This window comes from Misgurnus anguillicaudatus, chromosome 11 (assembly GCF_027580225.2).
Source record: "Misgurnus anguillicaudatus chromosome 11, ASM2758022v2, whole genome shotgun sequence".
Classification (NCBI taxonomy): Eukaryota; Metazoa; Chordata; class Actinopteri; order Cypriniformes; family Cobitidae; genus Misgurnus; species Misgurnus anguillicaudatus.
In genome coordinates this window covers 35,623,358-35,645,747 of record NC_073347.2, presented here as the reverse complement: position 1 = coordinate 35,645,747, position 22,390 = coordinate 35,623,358, and the positions used below count along the sequence as shown (strand labels likewise).

The window sequence follows — 22,390 nt, the reverse complement described above, 5'->3', positions numbered from 1 at the left end:
AGCCTTAGGAATCTAATGTTGCATTCAAAGACAACAAACACGCAGTGACCTTACATCTCTAAGACTATTTACTTTCCTCTCCAAGATTTCATCTCACTCTAGTTTGTATTTTCTCTTCACATCTCTTCCTCTCTATCTCTCTCTTTATCTTTTGGACTTGTCCAACTATCTGAAATATGTCTCCCTGAATCACTAGCAGAGACAAAGATCTCACAGCCTCAGGTAAGCTGTCTCAGATATAGACACACTTCTTTCCAAGTGACCTAACATACCAATTACCTGAATTTTTCATGTGTTTGGTTTGAAGGGTCACTTAGCACTGATTTAACATTTAAAATGTGCATTTGTTTTGTTTTTTGGATCCTTTATGTGAGAATAGTGATAGAAAAAAATGAAAACAAACAGAGAAAAACTTCTTGACTTTATTTTACAGATGGATCTCAATTTACAGTGAATATGGACAAAACTAAACTTTTTCAAGTCAACAATGACATAAAGCAGCTCATATAATTTGAAGGATCATTCAAGGATCTTGAATACCGAAATCACCATACCTGTTGCAAATATAGTATTGTTTTCACAAGTATATATTGTGTTTTGCATGCTGGTTCCCAAACCCATGTAAAACCAGTAAATCAGACCAGCCAAACCAGACTATCTAACCATTACTGCTTAAAAAAAAATATGGACACCAAATATACCAGCAATTTTTTAATCACCCATTTATTGAGATTCTGAACTTAGCCTTTCCTTACATCTGGTCTGGATGCAACTACAGGTATTATTGAAATGATAAATATAAGTGACATCTCTCATCAGATCTTATTTTCCTGAAGCAGTCGCAGTATTTTGGCTAAACCACAGTATGGTTTATCTTATTTATAAAATAGCTTAATAAAATACAGAGAATGCACACATCATGAAATATCTGAAATTATCTAACACTTTCATCACAGGCCATCATCATCCAAACATCTCCTATCTATCACATCTCTCTTTCAATAAGGTTGATCTGTGGATAAAAGCAGGTGCATTTTTAATATACATTATCATTTACTGAATCACTCATTAATTAATAAAGGCTTAAGGATGTGACAAAATTGCCATTGTATTAGAATTGACAAAAATAAATATCAACATGTTTAGTATGTAAGGGGGAAAGACAAAGCCATTTTTCTTATATATTTGGCTATTCACAAAAAGCATGTCCCACGAGGAGCCAGAATGAAAGTTTTTGGGATCAATCATTACTTGAAGGCGGGGTGCATGATCTCTGAAAGCCGATGTTGATATTTGAAATCACCTAAACAAACACGCCTCTACCGCAATAGAATCTGGACCTTTTTTTGATAGACCCGCCTCACACATATGCAACCCAGGAAACGATGTCGATTAGTAGACACGCCCCTTACTGCTGATTGGCTACAAGTGTGTTTTGGTACTGGGCCCGACTCCCTTTTCCAAAGCATTTCTCAAAAACCATGCACCCCACCTTTAATTGATTTATCAACTGCAAGGATATTTCAACATTTAACACTATAAAGTGTAGATTTAGTTTTAGTTTTAACACATGTGGGTGTACAGCAGTTTACATTTAACACCTGGTGGCCGGTTGCATGAACTTCAAAGACTAGTCTTAAAACCCTTTAACTGTCACCATTCTTTGGTCTAGAAGCAAACTCATGTTCCCTTTTTAAATAAAACACTTTAAATCAATTTAAAGTTTTTTTTTTAATAAAAATAATGCAATAAAGTATATATTTTATATTAAAAACCCATAAAATTTTAAATGTGTTACTCCCAAAATGGCCATAAATCTAAATTACTTCTTATCCAAATTTCAATTTTAAATCATAAACAATAAGGTTTTTGTCACTCTTTTAGTGGTTTTACCAACTAAGGTGTCAACGGTGCATACTCCTGTCACAAATTTATAAATTACTGTCACTGCATCATTTTTAATGAGAAAAAAAAGTTTCTTAGAGCTTTCCAGTGAAATATAGTTTGTCAAGATTTTTGAAGATTTATAGGATATGAATATATAATAATTCATGTGTATTCCTACAAGGTGAGTGACAATTAATGCTTTCCAGAATATTTTCTTCAAATATATACACCTGTACAATATTTCAAATGAAAGAACAGACCCTCTGCTTTTAAACAACAAAAGTTTAATCCTATCTTTATTTGTTCTCTTTTTATCACCTCTCATATACGGGTAGGCTTCTTCAAAAATACCAAATTTTAAGCAAAAGGCTGAGTTGATTACATTTATGTAAAGGACTTTTGTTAAAGATCAGATTTAGAGTGATGATAAAAACATACACAGAGTTTTTGGATCAGTGGATGCTTTAGTGTTTTACAAGTTGTTTAACTCATTCACCGCCAGTCTTTTTGAGAAAAGTTGCCCACCTGCATTTTTGTGATTTTAACAAAATTTTCACAAAATTCCTTGCAGGAAAAATTATTTTCTATAAATATATAAACATACAAATTATATCAAATTAAAGAACACACCCTCTGCTTTCAAAAAAACAATAAACAAACAAACAAACAAACAAAATGGGGAAAAAACGTTTCATTATATATTTACTTTTTCTACTTAATTTAACCACTGAAATATGGATATTTCTCTTCAAAAATACAACATTTTGAGCAAAAAGCTTAAAAAATTGCGTTTTTGTAAAGGAATTTATGTTAGAGATCAGACTCAGAATGACTATCAAACATAAAGGCAGGTAAAATAAATCATTAAATCTTTTTAACTTCCGGTTTTGATAAATTCGGTTTGGCGCCATCTGGTGGATAAAAGCGGCATTACACTTTCACTTTGAAATTCGTCCAGAAAGGCATATTTATTAGTTAAATATGAACTCATAAATGACGAGATAACTCGTCAATGGCGGTGAATGAGTTAAAGAGGCAATAAGTAGGATTTTCCCCCATCTAGTGGTGAAATTGTATTTTGCATTCAAACGAACAGTGCTCTCTAGCGCCTCGCCTTTCAAAATGCATGTTGCAACTAATGTAAACGTTATGTACTCACTGATCTCCTTGTCCGTTGCAGCTGGTTCACATGTTCTGAATGAAGGCTAGTGCTTTTTGTCCCTCTTTGCTATTATAGTTTATCAGTATGGCGGTAAGATATGGAAGCCTCCTTGGACTTACCCGTTCAATGTAAGTAAAGAGGAGAAATTCTAAGCTTACAAAGAAAAGTCAGATCACTGGCAGAGGTCATTTGACACCAACGAGGACATATTTATGAATAAAGACATTGATTTTGATTAATAAAACACTTAAAACCTACTTACTGTCCCTTTAAGAACACCACCTAGTGGATAATAGCATAATTGACAAGATAACTCATCAATGGCACAGAGTAACTTTATAGCTATATGTTTATGCACCCGTCCACAGTGATTTTGGACTGCTTTTTTGATATTTTGGCATGGTGTAAAACATACAGCATTTCTATTGTAGTGTAAATCATGACAAGTTGTTAAGATCTTAAAGTGTAACTAAACTCTAAACCAACTTTTTTTAGTGAATGATCTGTAAGAATGGGGCTTTATCGGTGCTGTTCATTGATTTGAGTAACTTTTTTGACATTTGGGTATAAAGTGTTTCAATGCTACAATATATGTTGCAAAAACGTCTAAGTGCTGCCCTCTTCAGGTTGAACGGTGGCTACTACAGTTGAATGTTGCGGTATCGCGTGACGTAAGTGGTACGACCCTACGTAAGCAATTTGAAGCTCACCACGCCCTTGGTACGACCTCAGTTCGTCCCCTCTATCTCCGTTGGGGTCTGCCCACTTTTCTTGCATTTTTCAAATATTGCCAGTGGGTGAAGTCAGGCTCTGAACAGGGGTTTAGATACGCTTTAACATGTCAAGTTCTTATTTTTGCTATAAAAAAACGAAAAACACAATTGGTTTCCATAATTTTCAATGATCCTTCTCATTAGGTTTTTATTACTGCAACCTTTTAATAAAATGAGAAATATAATAATACTATGTTTTTTTCTCATTATAATCAGCTAATAAAAGGCAGTGTAACAAATGTGACCATAATGAATATTTCATTATCAATGTCAATATATAATATATTATTTTTTGCATTATGGTAATAAGAATGTGCTTAATTGTCATGAAAATATCACATTGCAAAAACATCCCAATGGTCTCAAAAATATAAAGCAAAACATTTTTTTTATAATTGCATGAAACATGAATTTGAAAAGTTTTATGAGGTTAACCACTATACTTTTTTTGCATGATAAAGAGGAAAAGTTTAACTTCACTGGCTTAACCTGTCAATCATTCATGCCAAAAACATGCACTGATCCTGCCAGCCGCCAGTCACAACTGAGGGTCAAAATTATACCGTACGAACGTATCATTCAACGCTTAAGAAATGTAACCTTGCGTGAAACAGATGGCCGGGACATATGCTGTCCTGAAAAACCTGCAAACACGCCGTTTCCTGCCAAGATGCGATATGAGTTTGAATGCACTAGAACTGGATTGAACCCGTGACCGTTTGTTTACATGCCTGTGACACGCTGAGAGAAGGCCTTTTATGAAGATCATACCAATTACAATCTTATCCCGAATCACGCTTGACGAATATGATGAAAAACAGGACTGTTTTTGATCAGAGCCTTTTCTCATTACAGCTGGAACGAGAAGTCTTGTTTTTTTCCAACAAACAGGGATCTTTTGAGGCTCCCAACTGGAAAGCTAAGCATTATTTCTACAAGTCTGTTATTGATCATGATTCAAATGAGATATTGCAGAAACAACAGGAAAGTGAATTGTCCGTAGAGAGTTCGTTTTACAACCGTCTCCAAATACTCTCGGTGTGATAGGATCTCAGAGAAAGAGAGAACAAGCAGGGTGACGGATGTCAGGAGCAGAGAGACTCGGACCTTCATGCCCACAAGCATGCAGTGAAGATGAGTACAGATAGTACAAGAGGACAAGAAGAGCAGAGTTTGAAGGATGAAGATCTGTTTTCTCCAAAATAAGCCACCTGAGCTGCAGGGAGAAAAGAAAGCAAACTAGTCACTGTTTTAAACTGGAGACCAGTGCAAAGGTCACTGGGTTCAATTCCCAATTAACACACACACTGATAAAATGTATAGCTTGCAATGCACTGCAAGTCAATTTGGATAAAAGTCTTTTTTTGTTGAAGACTTCTGCTCAGATTGGATTCAGAAAGACGTTCGTGTAACATCACCGTATAAGAGTGACATTTCTGTCAATAGCAGGCAAGCGTTGTCGCAGACATAATCGAAATCTCCATTAATTAAAGGGAAAGAGTTAACATGCATTTTCTTTCCGATCTACAATAAATGTGTACGGTATCAAGTGAATTCAGCTAAAAACAGCAGACCACAGCAACAAGACATAAAACAGATTGTGAAATGTGAGCTTTTCTCAAGGTCTCCTAGTTGCTCCAAAACAACAATGGTCCTTAATCATCCGGCTCACCTACACACGCTGTACCCTCATCATTAGGCTCGTATCCCTGGTTGCACCTTTTGTTCGCACGGCACTTGAAGCTCCCGTAGGTGTTTGTGCAGACGGGCCGCTCGTGGGGACACACGGACGGAAACTGCGTGCATTCGTCTCGATCTGAAGAAGGACAGGTTTCATGGGATTAAACGTGAAATGTAACACAGGCATGGGTGAGAGATTCGGAAAATAAACTTGACACTATGAGACCACAATTAGTTTGACAATCATATTTTTTTTCTGATTATTCAATGTGTTACTGAATAAACAGTTAACATGGGCTATGTTTACACGACAACGCTGTATTGAAAAAGAGAAAAGGTTTTACTTTGTGTTTATGAAAAATGCATATACCCACAGCAACACTGTCAAAAAGATTAAAGTTGGCATATGCATTGTTGTGCATATGCCATGCCAGTAGGTGGTGATGTAAAGAAACACTACAAGCCTGCACACATACACATTTGTCTTAAAGAGAGGTACAGGTACAGTAAATACAAAAAATCACAACGACATTGAAAGTATTAACAGTAGGATTGTATTGCAATCACAAAACTTGTGGCTAAAACTGGTACTGCAACCACACAACTGGTGGCCAATACACAAAATGACAACATAAACATCAGTTGTGGGCTGCAACTTCACTTTTTAAATGACAATATCCTGGACAGACCACTGTTGTCAGTGATATAAGTATTTGAAATGAAAATGATTTCTTAATGTCTAGTGACATATCAGGGCCATTTTATGATTAAAGGCGTTCTAAGCGCATCTGTGTGTTGATTTTTGAAATGTGTTATCAAACAAACTGAGCGTAGTTAACTCCTCCCCCTCCCTTCCGTGCTTTCAGAGAGACAGGGCGCAGTTATGCAAGTTTGGGGACCACGCCCACCGGGGGGAAAACAAACCAACCGTCTCCATTGACTTTGTATTGCGAGAGGCCGTCTCCTTGTCATTTCTGGCTTATAACAAAAACAGAATAATGCCTAAAAGCTGCTGTGTGACAATATGTACAGCTAACAAACCAAAGAACCCAGAAATAAGTTTTTATAAGCTGTCGAGCCGTAAAACCCAGCCTTTAAGGAGAAAAAAGTGGATTGCCGACTACGTTTCCCCCCAGTGGACGCAGTCACACTAATAGAAGTACTATGAAAAGTTGCCTGTTTCCACTTTTGTGTCTTTAAACGCTCGTTTTTTTTTTTGGGTCGACAGCTTATAAAAACTTATTTACAGATTAAACTTAAAAACAGAATAATATCTAAAAGCTGTTGTGTGACAAGGTGTACAGCTAACAAGCCAAAAAACCCAGAAATAAGTTTTTATAAGCTGTCGACCTCAAAAAACGAGCGTTTAAAGACACAAAATCTGATACAGGCAACTTTTCATAATACTTCTATCAGTAGAAATGCACCCACTAGGGAGAAACATAGTCGGCGATCCACTTTATTCTCCTTAAAGACTGGGTTTTACGGCTCGACAGCTTATAAAAACTTATTTCTGGGTTCTTTGGCTTGTTAGCTGTACATATTGTCACACAGCAGCTTTTAGGCATTATTCTGTTTTTTGTTATAAGCCAGAAAGGACAAGGAGGCGGCTTCTCGCAATACAAAGTCAATAGAGACGGTTGGAATGTTTTCCCCCCGGTGGGCGTGGTTTTCAGATTATGACGCGCTGCGTTCTGTCTCTATGAACGCGCCCAAACCCAACCCCCAAATCCCTCTTGGCATTTATTGGCTGGAACACTTTGTTTTGTTTCGTGGTGTAGGTTTTGCCATTGTGTTAATATTGAAGTTTATAGAGCCTGGGCTGTCTACAGAGATCGCGTTTTTTTACAGTTTGATCAGCGGACAGGCAGCAAGCAGATAGTGAGGAGATGTTTGCTGTATGTACCAAACAATGTTTTATGGTCTAAAATTCGCTTAGAGCGCCTTTAATTGATATAAGTTTCTTACATACTGTTCCTTTAAGCAGTTTTGTTTAGATGAAAATAGTGAAAAAGTGACCCTGGACTATCAAGTAACAAAATTTTGTAAACTTTGTCTGTACCTTGAACAGCACAAACACAGTCCTATAGGATGCCATTGTTTTGATTTTAGACTGAATTAACACATGCACATAATGTCAATACTGTCACAAATTTGCGTTTACGTAGTTTGCACTAGAAGTCTTCTCAGGTCCTAAGAAATGTACCCGACCTGAAATATCCCGAATCACTTTTTCCCCAAACCCGACCTGCATAAATATTTTTTTTAGAGATAGATCGATAAATCGTCAGACGATGCTTGCTGTGCTTCTCAATGAATTACAGTGAAATGCCGCTACATCCAAAAACCAGAGGGCACTCTCGTGCAAAAACTCAATATGGGCCGCAGAAGAAGAACCATTTACGCATCTCTAGGAAATGGCTTAAAGGTGCAGTGTGTAAATTTTAGTGCCATCTAGTGGTGAAGTTGCAAATTGCAACCAACGGCTCAGTCCACTGCTCACCCCTCGCCATTAAAACGCATAAAGAAGCTACGGTAGCCGCCACCGAAAAAAACTTGTCATTGATGGAGAGAACTTAGCAAAAAAAGGTTGTCCGTTAAGGGCTTGTGCAGAAACATGGCATCACAAAATGGCGACTTCTATGTAAGGGGACCCTCAGTGTATGTAGATAAAAATGTCTCATTCTAAGGCAGTGCTTCTCAATTATTTTCTGTCACGCCCCCCTAGGAAGAAGTAAACATTTCGCGCCCCCCCAACTCTCCGCCGCGACTGTAAATGGTATAATTTGTCTATAAAATGACACATCTGCAAAACATTGTATCCTTATTAACATTAAAGAAAACACAAAAATAGAAATATCTATCAACTTACAACAAAGAATAACTTTATTAACATTGTTTTTTAGTCTGTAACAGAAAAGACTTAAAATGCATCAATTTGCCTGAAAAAAAACAATCCTTATTTAAAGTATAATATTTTTGACCATTTGATACTGAAAAATTAAATTAAAAACAATCAATAAATAATAATAAAAACTCAAGCGGCTTATCAGCGTGATTGGTGTGTAATGTCTTTAAATGACAGTGCAAAAAAAAATCACTTCCCGAAAAAGTATTTTCCCCGGGGTCTCGCGCCCCCCCTGGTGTCGCTTCGAGCCCCCCCTGGGGGTCCCGCCCCACTATTTGAGAAGCACTGTTCTAGGGTAATAAAAACATAACGAGTCTTATAAAAAGGTCTTTATACACCCCTGAAAATATAGCTTTGTATATTATGTTGCATTTCTGTCAAGAGATCCTTCTAACAAGTACACACTGCACCTTTAAGCATATATTTATATATTAAAAAGCATATATTTATATCGCTGTTCTTCAAACGTGAATACATATGCATGTTATAAACGACTCAAAATAACAGTGATTTCAGATCGATAAAGACTTAACTGACTGATCAAAAGCCGTAGTACATGAAAAAGCTGTGCATAATATCGGCTGTGCGATTTAGAATCGTTATTATAAGTGTGTATCGGCATTTATCGTCCAATCCCTATTTGTTTTTAAAAGAAAGACTCAATCCGAGACAAATCCGAGAAAATTAGACCCAACTCCAACCGGAACCAGTAGCTAATTTTTTTTAACCCGACTGGACCCGGATTTAAATGCCACCGACGTGTGTGCCGTCTGCAGCCCCGCACACATCAGTCAGATAGAAAGAAACCTCGGTGGCCTCGCATCCAATTTGGTTGCTCTATTTATTTTCACCACTGGTAAAATTTGCATTCAAAATTGATTGACAGGTCTGTCTCAGTGAAAATTTACCTACCGCCAGCCACGCTTTGTCACAAAAGCTCTTGTCAAAGAGTTGCATCCAGCTTGGGGTTGGAAAAGGACTCTATGCACACACGGCTCCGTTCGGCAAAAACACATTCATTTTAAATTACCAGAGACCCAATGCCACTATTATTATACCCAACCTGTGTCCAAGGCACATTTAAAAACTTTTAGACCCGAACCCGATCCGATAACCGGGTCAGGTTTTCGAATCTAAGTGAAGACCTCTAGTTTACACAGAAATGAAAAGGTGTTTTATAAAAAAAAAAACGTGTATTTTCAGGACCCCATAATGCCATCGCCAAAAAAATTGCAGTTTGCGGTTGATATCATTGTCGTGTATGCCTTCAAAGTTAGCTAGTTTGATGTCTACTGCCTACAGCAACTTGAATCATTGGTATGAGGGAGATTTTTATATTTTAGTGGCTTCTTTTACTAAAGTGGAGAGAGTCAAACTACTATCAAAATCTGCGAAGTCTAGTCATACAACGCTCATACAACGCTTACCTGTGCAACGTCCATTTTCATTGACCTCAAATCCTGGTCCACACTGCATGAAAAAAAAAGAATCAAAATGTCTAAAACAATTACATCTTTCAAAAAGAGAAAACACACAAGAAGTGCAAACAGGGCGTGTACCTCGATCTCGACAGCTGGGGTCACTTCCTCTTCTTTTTCGGGGTATTGGATCTCCATAACTTGGTTCATGTCGCTGGGTTCCAGCGGCCTTGCCACGGAGCGTCCATCTGGCCAGAACACCTCCACATTGGTGGCCACGTCTTTCCCTGTCAGGGCGGCAAACAGAAATCCTTTCAATACTTCACGAACAGTCTGTCTTTACAACTTCCCCTCAGGCTTTGGAGACACAATGAATGATTTCTTTTCTTAACATACGGCTCTCCATGGAAAAATACCATTCTGGATTGAACGCCCTCCCAAGAAGTTTCTCGGCAAAGTCCAGGTTGGAACGAGCTGGTCTGGCACGTGGAGCGCAGGCTCTTAAACGAATGCTCAAGAATGTGCTCGATCTCAGCTGTGGGCAGCTCTGTAAGCATCGAAGCCTGAACATGTCTCATTTAATACAGGCCGAACGCGTCTCTTGTGGCTGACGGTGTGTGTGGGGTTCACAGACTGGAGAGTTTTTGGCACGGCTGTCAATGAGGTATTAAAACAAGGAGGTTCTCATATATACCAGACTGATGAGATCTGTCTTTTGTTCAACGCTGAAATAAATGGCACGCTGGTTGGAAAGCACTCGGTTTAAGAGGGTTTACGGCAATGTCCACTTAGCGACTTCCTTTTTGTAACAATCTGTTGTCAGACGCAACGGGCTCTACCACAGAGAACAGGTTCAAGGAGACTTGGCAAAACAATTCAAGGTAGATTGCTGACCCGGAACAGAGGAAGTAAAATGTTGCGATATGCAATGGACACACACATTTCTGTAACAAGACATAAAACTTCAACATTACTCCACTAAGCGGAGCTGTTGTCCTCCATTGTGCTGCTAAGAGAGTCATGTGATTGCAGGTGACATCATTTGCCATCGTCGCATTTTCAATGACGCACAACAGGTCTTGACATGGGAAAATCTGATCCAAATGCATGTATCCGAGTCATATCCAATTTATTTCCACATATGAATGAGGCCTGAAACCGACTGGTGAATATTAAAATATATGCCCTTTTTTCTGCTTACACTTTTGTGGGTCATATCCGTTATGTGCCACATGTTATTGAGTCACTTCAAACATGCAATGTTAATGCGTCTTTTTTGGTGGCGGAGAGGCAGAGCATTAAAGGGGACATTTAATTTAAGATGTAAAATAAATCTTTGGTGGCCTCAGAGTACGCATGTGAAGTTTTAGCTCAAAATACCACATGGATAATTTATTATAACATGTTAAAATTGACACTTTGTAGGTGTGAGCAAAATGTGCCATTTCTGTGTGTGTCCTTTTAAATGTAAATGAGCTGATCTCTGCACTAAATGGCAGTGTTGTGGTTCGACAGTGCAGATTAAGGTGCAGTATTATCCCCTTCTGACATCACAAGGGGGGGCCAAATTTCAATGAGCTATTTTTTACATGCTTTTAGAGAATGGTTTATCAAAACTAAGTTACTGGGTTAATCTTTTTTTTTTCACATTTTCTAGGACCCAATTATAACACTTAAACATGGAAAAGGTCAGATTTTCATGATATTTCCCCTTTAAAGGAAGAACAATAAGAAGGAACACGGTGGGGCGTCAAGCAGGGGAGAAGCTTTGACCACCTTCCCAGTTCTTAATTAAAGCGGTAAACAGATCCGCACGGCTCCTGGCAGGGTCCAGGGGGGCTCAGGTGCATTCCCAGACAAAAAGGATGACATTTCAGCAGCAGTTACTATAAAAAGATGGTTTCACTGAGCATTACGCATCTGATTTTTTATTTTTTGTTTGAATGTGGAGGAAGATTGCGTGGGGTTTGGGTGACTGTACATAATAATGCTGATAGCTAATACTCTTTTACCCTGTGCTTTATTAGAACCATTAGAATTGTTGCTTTTATGATGGTATAAATGATCAAATATAATAATTTTTTTCAGTGTCCTTATAAGAACACAACCAGAACATACAGAAAAGCTGTGTATTTATAATTAAATACAAAAAAATAAGCTAGTTAAAGTGTCAAGTGTTTAGTGTGAGGTCCTCTAGTTGAGCAATAGCAGCAACCTGCAAGCCCCCTTAAATCTAAATTAAATGAAATCCTAATTTCTAAATCTAATCTAATGACTTCAGGGGCCAGTTGTTCAAAAAGTTTAAAAATGAATGATCAAAATTATCCAGATTTGGAAATCCCATGTTTTGCTATCCAGGATCAGGTAAACTATCTCACTTTTGTCCTGGTTTTTCAAAAAGCAAAATTAAGTTTGATCACCCTTTCCAGATACACACTTTTTTAGATTAGCAAATCTGGATTACTAGTGTTGTAAATAGGATTACATGTCAATGTTGACTGTTAGCTTGTAAAAAACAGCATGTAGTTTGGTCACTACAGTAAGTGTTTTTACTTGAAGAGACAACACAACTTTCCTTTACTTTTTTATTTCAATTCAACATTCAGTCTGTTCTTCTTGCCCATATAGATTATACACAAACACATGCATTTTAAGTTATAAAGAGGATACATGTCCAGTAGTTTACATTTGTAGAGATGTCGGTTGTTAATAAAGCAATAAGCCCCAAGAAGCAGTGGTGTTACAGTGCATTTTATAACAGCTAAGGGGCATTGTTGTCTGATATAAAATGCACTGTAACACCACTGCTTCACGGGGCTTATTGCTTTTATAAAATGGTTACTCGTATGCATAGCAGGATTTCATAAAATAAAACACAAATAAGGCATTATTATAACAAATATTACTCTTCCGCCCAACAAAGTAGTTCCTCAGAATCAAGTGTGACTGAAACAGAGCGTAGTTCCCAAACCAACACAGACACAGCAAAGACACAATGAAAATATGATTTGAGACTGTGGTGTTTATTTTCATAAATCAACATTTATCTAATTTATACATTAACATTTATATCGTGCAACTGTTGAAGTGATGATATGCTTGGAAGCATGCTTAACTTTAACTCTTTCCCATTCAGAGTTCTTTTTTTATGTTACCACCCAGTTTTAGTTTAATGCCTTCCAGAAAAATTATCTTCTTTAAATAAACATAAAATATATCAAATGAAAATGAAAGAACAGACGCTCTGCTTTAAAAAATAAAAAAAATTCATCCAACCTTCATTTTTTGCATCACCTCTCGGAGATAATTCAATTTTTGTGAATAACTTTTGTAAAAAATCAGATTCAGAGTTATGATCAAAACTTACAGAGTGTTTTTAGTGTTGAGTGAATGCGTCAGTGTTTAAGTTGGGTAAAATCGCCACCTAGTGGATAAAAGCTGAAATATGGATTTTAAACTCCGCAGGGAAGCGTTTTCTCTTTATTGACAAGATGACTCAACAATATTTATTGACATTTATCTGGATATCGACATTAATTGTGCAATTGTAGAAAAATTAAAAATATGATTAAAGACTGTGATGTTTATTTTCATAAATCAGTACGCAGCAACAGTGGCGCAGTGATACTTATGTAATGCGATCTGATCCGTGGGGTTACCGGGTTATTTAATCACAGCTTAGAACGCGTTTCAACCAATCGGAATGAAGAACCAGAACGAGCCGTTTTATAAAACTACTTTTGACTGTTTGGTCTCTGATGATTGTGATCAATATGCTGTACAGTGCCAAATGACAGTAAAAGTTAAAGATTACTTTTGTTCAAATTAAAATGTTAAATATTGTTTGTTTGCTATTTATATATACATTTTTCTTTCTTAATTGACTGGAAGGTGTAGGCCAGAGCTATACTGAAATGAACATCTCTAAGGAAGACATCTAAAAGCGAAGACTGGAATTGAGAAACACTGTCCTACAGTATTGTTTTACAATCTGATATCAACATCGTACCACGGTGCTAGCACAGTGCTTCGTCATTAAGATAAATTTAGCATTGTACATATTTTACATAAATTTACACTCTGACAGAAACCTCCATGAAAAGCAATGAACCCGTACACACATTTACGACCCCCACGGGTGAACCGATGACCACTTATATCTATCGCTATGTTTTTTAACAGTACATACAAAACAATCAGAGCTTCCAGCTGGCAGCATGTTCCTGCCTTAAATCTGTCCGATAGCTCCAAGATGAAGCCGTGTGCCTCGAGAGAAAGTCCCGGTCCACTGCCACCGGCCGGCCGGCGCACCTGCAGGCTTCTCTCTGGGCCTCCGGTCTATGAGGACATTCAGGGAAGCGGCCTCCACGCGGAGGATAATGTTACCGCTGTATAACCTTATGGGTCTCCCCCAGTGAACATGACCTGGAGTTACATCATAATTGTTTCTCTGTAATGAATCAGCAGAGCGAAAGCTTGTTTCCCGCCGCTCGGTGACCCTGAACGTTTCCGAGACTGATACCACACGGTGGATGCACTTATGAAATGGATATTGTACATGCATAATTTCATAGCTATAGCTTTATTAAAGGAACAGGGAAAAATGAAATTTTGTCATTAGAAGCCCATCACTTTGTTTCATATTGTCAGCTTTGTTTGATGGCAGATACAAATTTAAGTTTACTAAAAATCTCAATATCCTCCCTAGTTTGTGGATGTACTCAAAAAAATTTTAAACAAGAGAGTCAAATATTTTCAATGACTTGATCCAGTTCATAAAACTGATCTGAATGATGTGTTCACAAACCAGACTTCTCCGAGTCTGTTTGCAATCTTTTTTGGATGACTTCACTTTCATTACATGAAAAACAACCGTTCCTTTAATGAATAACTTTTTGTACAGACTTTAAGGGAAAGAGTAAATAAGAAATACATACCTAGTCCAAAGTGAGCCACCGGCTCCATTTCACACAAGTACCCGGATCCTCCGTCTATGATTCGTGTATGTGGGCCGTTTCTTTTGGTGTAAACGATTACTTTGGCACCACGAGCAAAAGCCCCAAACTGCGTGCGTGGAATTACACGGAGCCACTTATTAGATGAGCCCTAAAATAAGACAATCAGAGAGCAAATTAACATTATTGGTTCTTAACAGTTAACACATTCCCCACCAGCCATTTATTTGAAAAGTTGCACGTCAGCATTTTTTGTGATTTTCTCAAAATGCCTTTCAGGAAAATTTTCTTTCAAAAATATATAAACATACAAATATATCAAATGAAAGAACATACCCTCTGCTTTCAAACAAACAATAAACAAACAAACAAAACGAAAAAAACTTTTTATCCTATCTATATTTTTCTCTGTTTATAAACTCTTAAAAATCTTAATTATTTTTTTTTTGCAAAAAGCTGAAATAATTTAATTTTTGTGAAGAAATTTTGTTAGAGATCAGATTCAGAATGATTATCAAAACATACACAGAGTTTAAAATGAGTAAATAATTGCGTAAGTGCGATAGTGGATAATCGCAGATTAACATAAAAATTCATCAGGAACACAGTTTATTTAATGCAAATGTTTTCTCTTAATTGACGAGATAACCATCAATGGCGGGGAATGAGTTAATAAAACAATGCACAACAAAGTAACAATGTTCATTTCTGTTACATTTTCTGACCGACAACCGCAGCTTATTAACCGGACATTAACTGTTAACTGATTAGATTTATATATTAAATTGTCATCGAGTAAAAGTACAGTTGACATTGGCTGTGAACAAGTAAAAAAAACATTTTATTTAATTTAAACGTGCAAACGGCAGCAACAGATCAACATCAGAACCAGGATTCATACATTATCAAATTTTCACGCAACATTACATTATCAAGGAGCACGCGATCAGTCCAGAGGATTAATATATAAAGAGGGATTGTCTCTTTCATCTCCCACAGTGGCCTTTTCTAAAGCAGGACACTTTTTAACTCTTTCCCTGCTATTGACGAGTTATCTTGTCAATTAAGAGAAAATATTTGCATTAAAAATGTTCCTGTTAACTTTGTTTATCTGTAATACCGCGATTATCCAGTAGATATAGAAGTCGCGTTTAATTTTCATAGTTTGGCTGGTGCTGCGTCTTATTCTCAGGAGCGCCGTGTAGGTCTGTATAAATTAATTTTGACATTTACGAGGCAGGAGAGACCATTACCGTCTACAGCCGCAAGAGTCCACTATATGCTGCTCCAGTATTTATGTAATTCAATGGATTCTGTGATGTGGAATGCCGAGTCTCCGAACTTGATGCTCGGAGGCTTGTTCGGTTCATTTATCCTCTTCAGCCTTCCAGGTATGTTCTGTATGCTATTGTTTATCGTGTAAACAACTGATAATGTTACGATTATGTACGAACATCTATTCAGCCTGCTGCTCTGTCTGCTATTGTTTAGTTGAATAACCTGCCTCTCCAGATGAAATGTCTGTTATTTGCCGCGGATTTTGTAAAATAATTGTATAAATAAATGCCACATATAGTCCACTGCGACTTATATATGTTATTTCGTCTGACTGATGCATTTTTGAATGGTGCGACTTATATTTCGGAGTGACTTATAGTTCGGAAAATACGGTTCCCAATTTATAAAAAAACTGAAGCATAAACTCATAAATATGTAGCCTGGCTCCGCCCTCCTACGTGCTTCCGCTTAATTTTCATTTCGCTTCAGTACTACGTCTGGGACTGCTGTGTAGAGTTTTGTTTAGATGGGAGTGGCTAAGAACGATGATGTTGAGGTCGTGCGTCAGTTTGAGTTGTAGTTCAGTAATGGCAGCGGAGAAAGACGTGAGAAAAGCTATTCGGTCCGTTGTTGCAAAACTGCCGAACATACAGAAGTTAAAGCCGGAGCAAGAACAATGTTTGCTAAGTTTTGTTAGTCTGATCATTCAGACTTCTTGTTTCCGGCCGGTTTCGGTGCATGATATACGTCACGACCACATGTTAGCGATCGCCTATGGCAGATCCTGAGTGACTCTGGGCAGATCCAATAGTTTTAAACAGAGGACCCTCCTTAACGGAAGTAACGCTTTGCAATGGAGCGTGGCCAGACTCTCTGTACAAATGAAATGAATGTACGAGAGTCTGGTTGGACCAGGCTTTCTCTTTAAAAAAAAAAAAAAATTGAGGCTGAAATACATTTTTCTGAAGGAATTTTTTTAGAGATCAGATTCAGAACGATTATCAAAAAAATGTATAAAAATTTTTTTGCAAGCAGAGAAAAAAATATTAGATAGGATAAAAAAAATTCCAAACGTTTGTTTGTTTGTTTGAAAGCAGAGGGACTGTTCTTTCATTTGATATATTTGTATGTCATATATATATATATATATTTCTAGAAGAACATTTTCCTGGAAGGCATTTTGTGAAACTTTTGTGAAAATCACAAAAAATGCTGGCGGGGACCTTTTCAAAAAAAGGCTGGCAGGGAATGAGTTAAAACGTTTTGTTTTTGTGTCCACTTTCTCTGCATAAAGAGAGATGTTCATTAGGGTCTAGGACAGAGGCGATTAGCGAATGTCTGTCCGGACGCGTGCGAGACGGACCGTGTCATCTTTCGCGTTTCCATGCAGCATAAAACCATACTCAAGCATGGAAACATACGCAGTACAAATTATTTCTCATACAAATTATTACATTAACAGACCGTCAGGGCAGCAATAATTCACCTCATTTACAGGACATTCACTTCATTAAGGATAGAAAAGTGGCAAAATGTCTTTAGGCACTGTACGTTAAATACTTTTTTAACCTGTCATAAATTATTACCTTCGGTTAACCGGTAAATTTGAACATCCCTACTACAAAGTACTGTTAAACAATCTACTGTGCCATAATAGACACCTAAAGATCCCACAGAGAAAAATATATTTTCCAAAATTTGGAGAAACATCTGAGACATAGTTGTACTTGATATAGCATGAAATCAAAAGAGCTACCAGAACTAAAAACATTGCATGTTACTGTCAGCAAAGTATAAAACTGGCCATCACCTGTGTGACTTTATAGACAGAGATGGGCTGAGCTGCACTTTCTCCATGTGTCACCAGCAAATCCAGCTGTCCATCTCCATCAAAATCAGTCACAGCTGCTCCTGTAATACAGCTTCTTTAAACATCTTTGTACCTGTACATGTTATTTTCTATATGACTGATACTGAATATGATTAAAAAAAGTTATCGTTCATGACTGCAGTAGCACACAAGCCTGGATTTATGATGCCATCTAGTGTTAGAAAGAGGATGAGCACATGTTTGAAGATGCACTCAACCCCTATTTCTCAATCCAATTTGCCAATGCCAGGTCTTCGATCAACTAATGAAATAAATTGGTTGTGTATAATTATTAGACTTTTTCTTTAATAAACTTTTACCATACTGAAGCAGGGCTATGCCAGATGCAAACAAACACGGCCAATAATATCTTTAATGTGTTTTAGGAACAGATAAACAAAAAGCTTCATTTAAAGTTTAGCCTCTCATTCATCTTACTGATGAGTCTCTGAAAGATATTACACAAGCCTTGGATATATTCAAGTCATTAAGAAAGCAAACCATTTTCAAGACTCATGCGACAATCTTAAATTTTCCAAGCAAACCCTTCGTACCGGTTCCCCTTCCCTCCGGTTCTGCGGCCTCCCCGATGTTCAGCTCCTCGATCTGTGGATCTCCGTGTTCTCTTCGAGAAACTCTGCCGTAGTTAAGATAAAGGATTTATTTTGGCTCGACAAAGCTTAACACAAAGGATCGATGTAGCAACAAGTCTCAGAATGAGATATTCATTTACATGAAACTACAATATTGGTCCAATTAAATCATTTTAATGCTGGTAGTTTGTACTCTGTATTTGGATGACCAATAAAACTAACAGAAAGGTTTCTATGGTTATTTTATAAGGTGGGATTAAAAACCAATTTAAATTCTCTGTTTAACGCCACATTAAGTCATTTTTATTAGAAAATGAGTGTGGATGGATACAGAAGAAATTTCCCATCAGGTAGACTTGTGGACTGGACTGAATAATGTTTATGGTTTGGCCGTTGGCCAGTTGGCTTGCTTTGTTTGGGGTTCCACCAAATCCCCAACATTGAGAGTTTTCATGATTGTTTCCTGCCGTACAATGTAACTATTAAAGAAATATGTCTGTTACATAATCAAACACAGTAAGGGTTCTTATGCAGAAAACTTCCAATGCAAAATATCTGTTGAATTAACAACAGGTGCATATGCACATATGTGCACATTTTTCTTACCCTCTTTTAAATGTTGACGAATCCACCCGGGTAACTTTTTCGATCCTGGTTCAAATATTAAATAGAAAAATCTTAAATGTAAAAAATCTTAAATGTGTAAGGAATAACGCACATGCAGATGGTTGTTGTGACAGAATAAATCCTGACAGGGTGATTAGGACCTTGGGGTCTTGTATCACCCCGAGGGGATTTATTTGGGATAACAACCAGCTGGATTCACATTATCCTGCTTATTACACGGCTACTTGCCACGTGAGTAAATATATGGACATGAACTATTGATTTAATGTTTTATTAACTCATTTGTAAGAAATGCAAATGTTTCCTATAGCTGCTTAAAGCTACAGATTTGTTTAAACAAGTTCAAACAAAATGTTTTGTTTAATCATTTAATCTAATATATGTGGACCACAAAACCAGTCATATTAGTCAATCTTTTAAAATTTTGAGATTTGAAATATGAATTAATGAGTTTTCCATTGATGTATGGTTTGTTAGGATAGGACAATATTTAGCCGAGAAACAACTATTTGAAAATCTAGAATCTGGGTGCAAAAAAATCATATAAGTTGTCCAAATGAAGTAGCAACACAGATTACTAATGAGAAATACATTTTTGATATATCTACAGTAGGAAATTTACAAAATATCTTCATGAAACATGATCTTTACTTAATAAGCCAATGATTTTTGGCATATAAAATCTATAATTTTGACCCATACAATTTATTGTTGGCTATTCCTACAAATATACCCGTGTGACTTATGACTGGTTTTGTGGTCCACGGCCACATGTTGTTTATTATGCATTTTTATATTATACTTTATAGGGTACTGTGTTATTCGCTTCAGGTGGTTCTTATCTGGGAATAATGTTGTTGCAACTAGCCAATCAGAATCAAGCATTCCAGAGCGCCGTGTAATAAATGTATTTAATGACATTTTTTAGTAAGTGCTGCAACATTTATTATGAATTATTTTTAGCTGTCTTTAAAATGGTTTAAACATTAAAAATGCATTTTATTCTTATTTAAAATTCACTAATCAGTGCAATTTTTAACTCTCCTCGGAGGCAATAAAAGTACAGTTTACCTTGACATCTAGGCTGCGTCCGAAATCTCTAAGGCAAGGCAAGAAGGCATCAAGACATGTCCGAATGCTCCTGAGATACTTTAATTGGCTTCTCCCACAATTCTATGCGTGTGTATGCGCGGGTAATGGGATTGGTCGAGCCTGAACGAGTTCGAAAAAATAAAATGGCGGCCAAGAAAGAGGCTGGATCACAAATATAGTGTAAATAACATTATGTTTTTACTTTTTACAACTTTTGATTGCATTTCTAGTGATAAATTAGTATTGCAGTTTTCAAATATGGGATAAGTTATCACAAAAGCACTCTCTGTAAAAAAAAACTTTTGCCCATTTCAATGCCTATGAAGGTCATCCGAATGCGTTTTCCCGGAGCTGTCTACATGCCGCCGAAGTTTTTATCTCATGAGACAGCGAGCCAACAAGTCAGCTGCCTTGGGTTTCGGACGCAGCCCCTGTGTGAGTGATTATGAGCAAAGTATGCAACAAATGCTCGACAGTGTGTGTACTACAGGAGCTCTTTGGGATAATTCAAATCAGAAAAACATAACAAACCAAGGCACTTGAGTTTACTAAAAAGTGCAAAAAGCCTTTATTAAAATCATGGCTAGGGCATTTTAATTTAATAAAAATACATTTATTTTATATGGCGCCTTTAGAAAAACTTCCTTGATGAAGTAGCAGTACACAGACGCATAGTCAATCTTCAGGTTTTAAATGGATAAACCATGAATAAATAAAGGCTTTTCAGATTAATCAGAAAAACTCCATTGGCTTGGTTTGATGTTTTCTGAGTGTGAGTGTTTTTTTTTCATTGCAGCATAAAATAAAGCTGCACATTCAATAAATCAATTTTTTAACAACTCCGCCTTGTTGCTGCTTCTCAGGTGTTGCAAGAAAAAAAAGTGTTTCCTCATTAAGCAAACATCATAACATCTGCACCGAATTAGTAAAACAAACATTCTGTACACTTTAAAAGGTTAAAACCGTATCCTCGACCTGATGTTGCATATCTGTGTAGTGTAACGTAACCACACATACCTGTATGCAAAATCATATCCTTGTGGACCGAGACCATCAAGCATTGTAACTGTTAACATTAATTATTGCACCGTAGACTAACAGGAATACCTTTATTGATGTTGACCAACATTAACGAAAATGTATTTATAATGGTGTTTTTGTAATGGTTAATCCAGTAGTATGTGTAAGATCTTTAGTCACAATAGTGTAGTATTTCTAAAGCTAAGCATTTCTTGTACTGTTATACAAGTAAAGTATTTTATTATTTTTATTCAGAGGCCAATTACAGTTATTTATATGCAGTCCTTAATAGAAAAATACATTTTAATGGTTAAACGTTACGCTTGATTCATTTCTGACTTCTGAGAGAAGTTGAATGTGCAGGGTATAAAAACTGTGGATAAAAATCACTTTCACATTAAAGCACTTGGATGGTCTATGAGACAAACAGACAGATGGTCTAATAAATTTGTTAAGTACCGTATATAATAAAGTTTTATATATTTAATTTTATTTTATCTATATAAAAACATTTTCGTTAAAGTGGATAAATGATGGTAAGCACACAGTTAAAGGTACCCATTAATTTCAATACTATAGGAAAAACAAATACTATGAAAGTCAATGGGTACCGTCACACAACTTACCATCATTTATCAAAATATCTTCCTTTGTGTTCAACTAAATAAAGAAAATCATACAGGTAAAAAGCACCACGAGGATTAGTAAACCATTTTCAGCATTAATCTTGTATTTTGAATATGTGTGGTTCAACTTTTATCTTTAATCTTCTAAATCTGATATCCTTAAAGGTGCAGTGTGTAAATTTTAGCGCCATCTAGTGGTGAGGTTGCGAATTGCAACCAACCGCTCAGTCCACTTCTCACCCCTTGCTTTTGGAACACATAGAGAGGTTACGTTAGCCGCCACCGGACAAACATGTCATCGTCGGAGACAACTTAGTAAAAAAAGTTTGTCCGTTAAGGGCTTCTGTAGAAACACGGCGCCCCCAAAATGGCGACTTCTATGTAAGGGGACCCTCTGTGTATGTAGATAAAAACATCTCATTCTCTTTATACACCCCTGATCGTATAGTTTTGAATATTATTTTGCTGTCAAGAGATCCTTTTAAAATTGACACACTGCAC

The 22,390-nt window shown here is 36.9% G+C and overlaps 1 protein-coding gene across 4 annotated transcripts in view; it reads right to left on the bottom strand.

Moving 5' to 3' along the window:
• Positions 1–404: 404 nt before the first annotated feature.
• The window catches only part of crtac1b (cartilage acidic protein 1b), a 57,397-nt gene continuing 35,411 nt past the window's right edge, over positions 405–22,390 (bottom strand). Inside the window, exons 9-16 of one of the 4 annotated variants that reach the window (XM_055170859.2) lie at positions 19,131–19,175; positions 18,486–18,568; positions 17,872–17,972; positions 14,766–14,934; positions 9,970–10,115; positions 9,838–9,880; positions 5,495–5,638; positions 405–5,038 (exon numbers count right to left, since the gene is read on the bottom strand). In XM_055170859.2, the coding sequence (XP_055026834.2) occupies positions 4,932–5,038; positions 5,495–5,638; positions 9,838–9,880; positions 9,970–10,115; positions 14,766–14,934; positions 17,872–17,972; positions 18,486–18,568; positions 19,131–19,175 (838 nt within the window). In that variant the 3' untranslated portion in view covers positions 405–4,931. The remainder of the gene's footprint in view (positions 5,039–5,494; positions 5,639–9,837; positions 9,881–9,969; positions 10,116–14,765; positions 14,935–17,871; positions 17,973–18,485; positions 18,569–19,130; positions 19,176–22,390) is intronic. The other 3 variants (XM_055170861.2, XM_055170862.2, XM_055170860.2) reach the window with 3 other exon arrangements.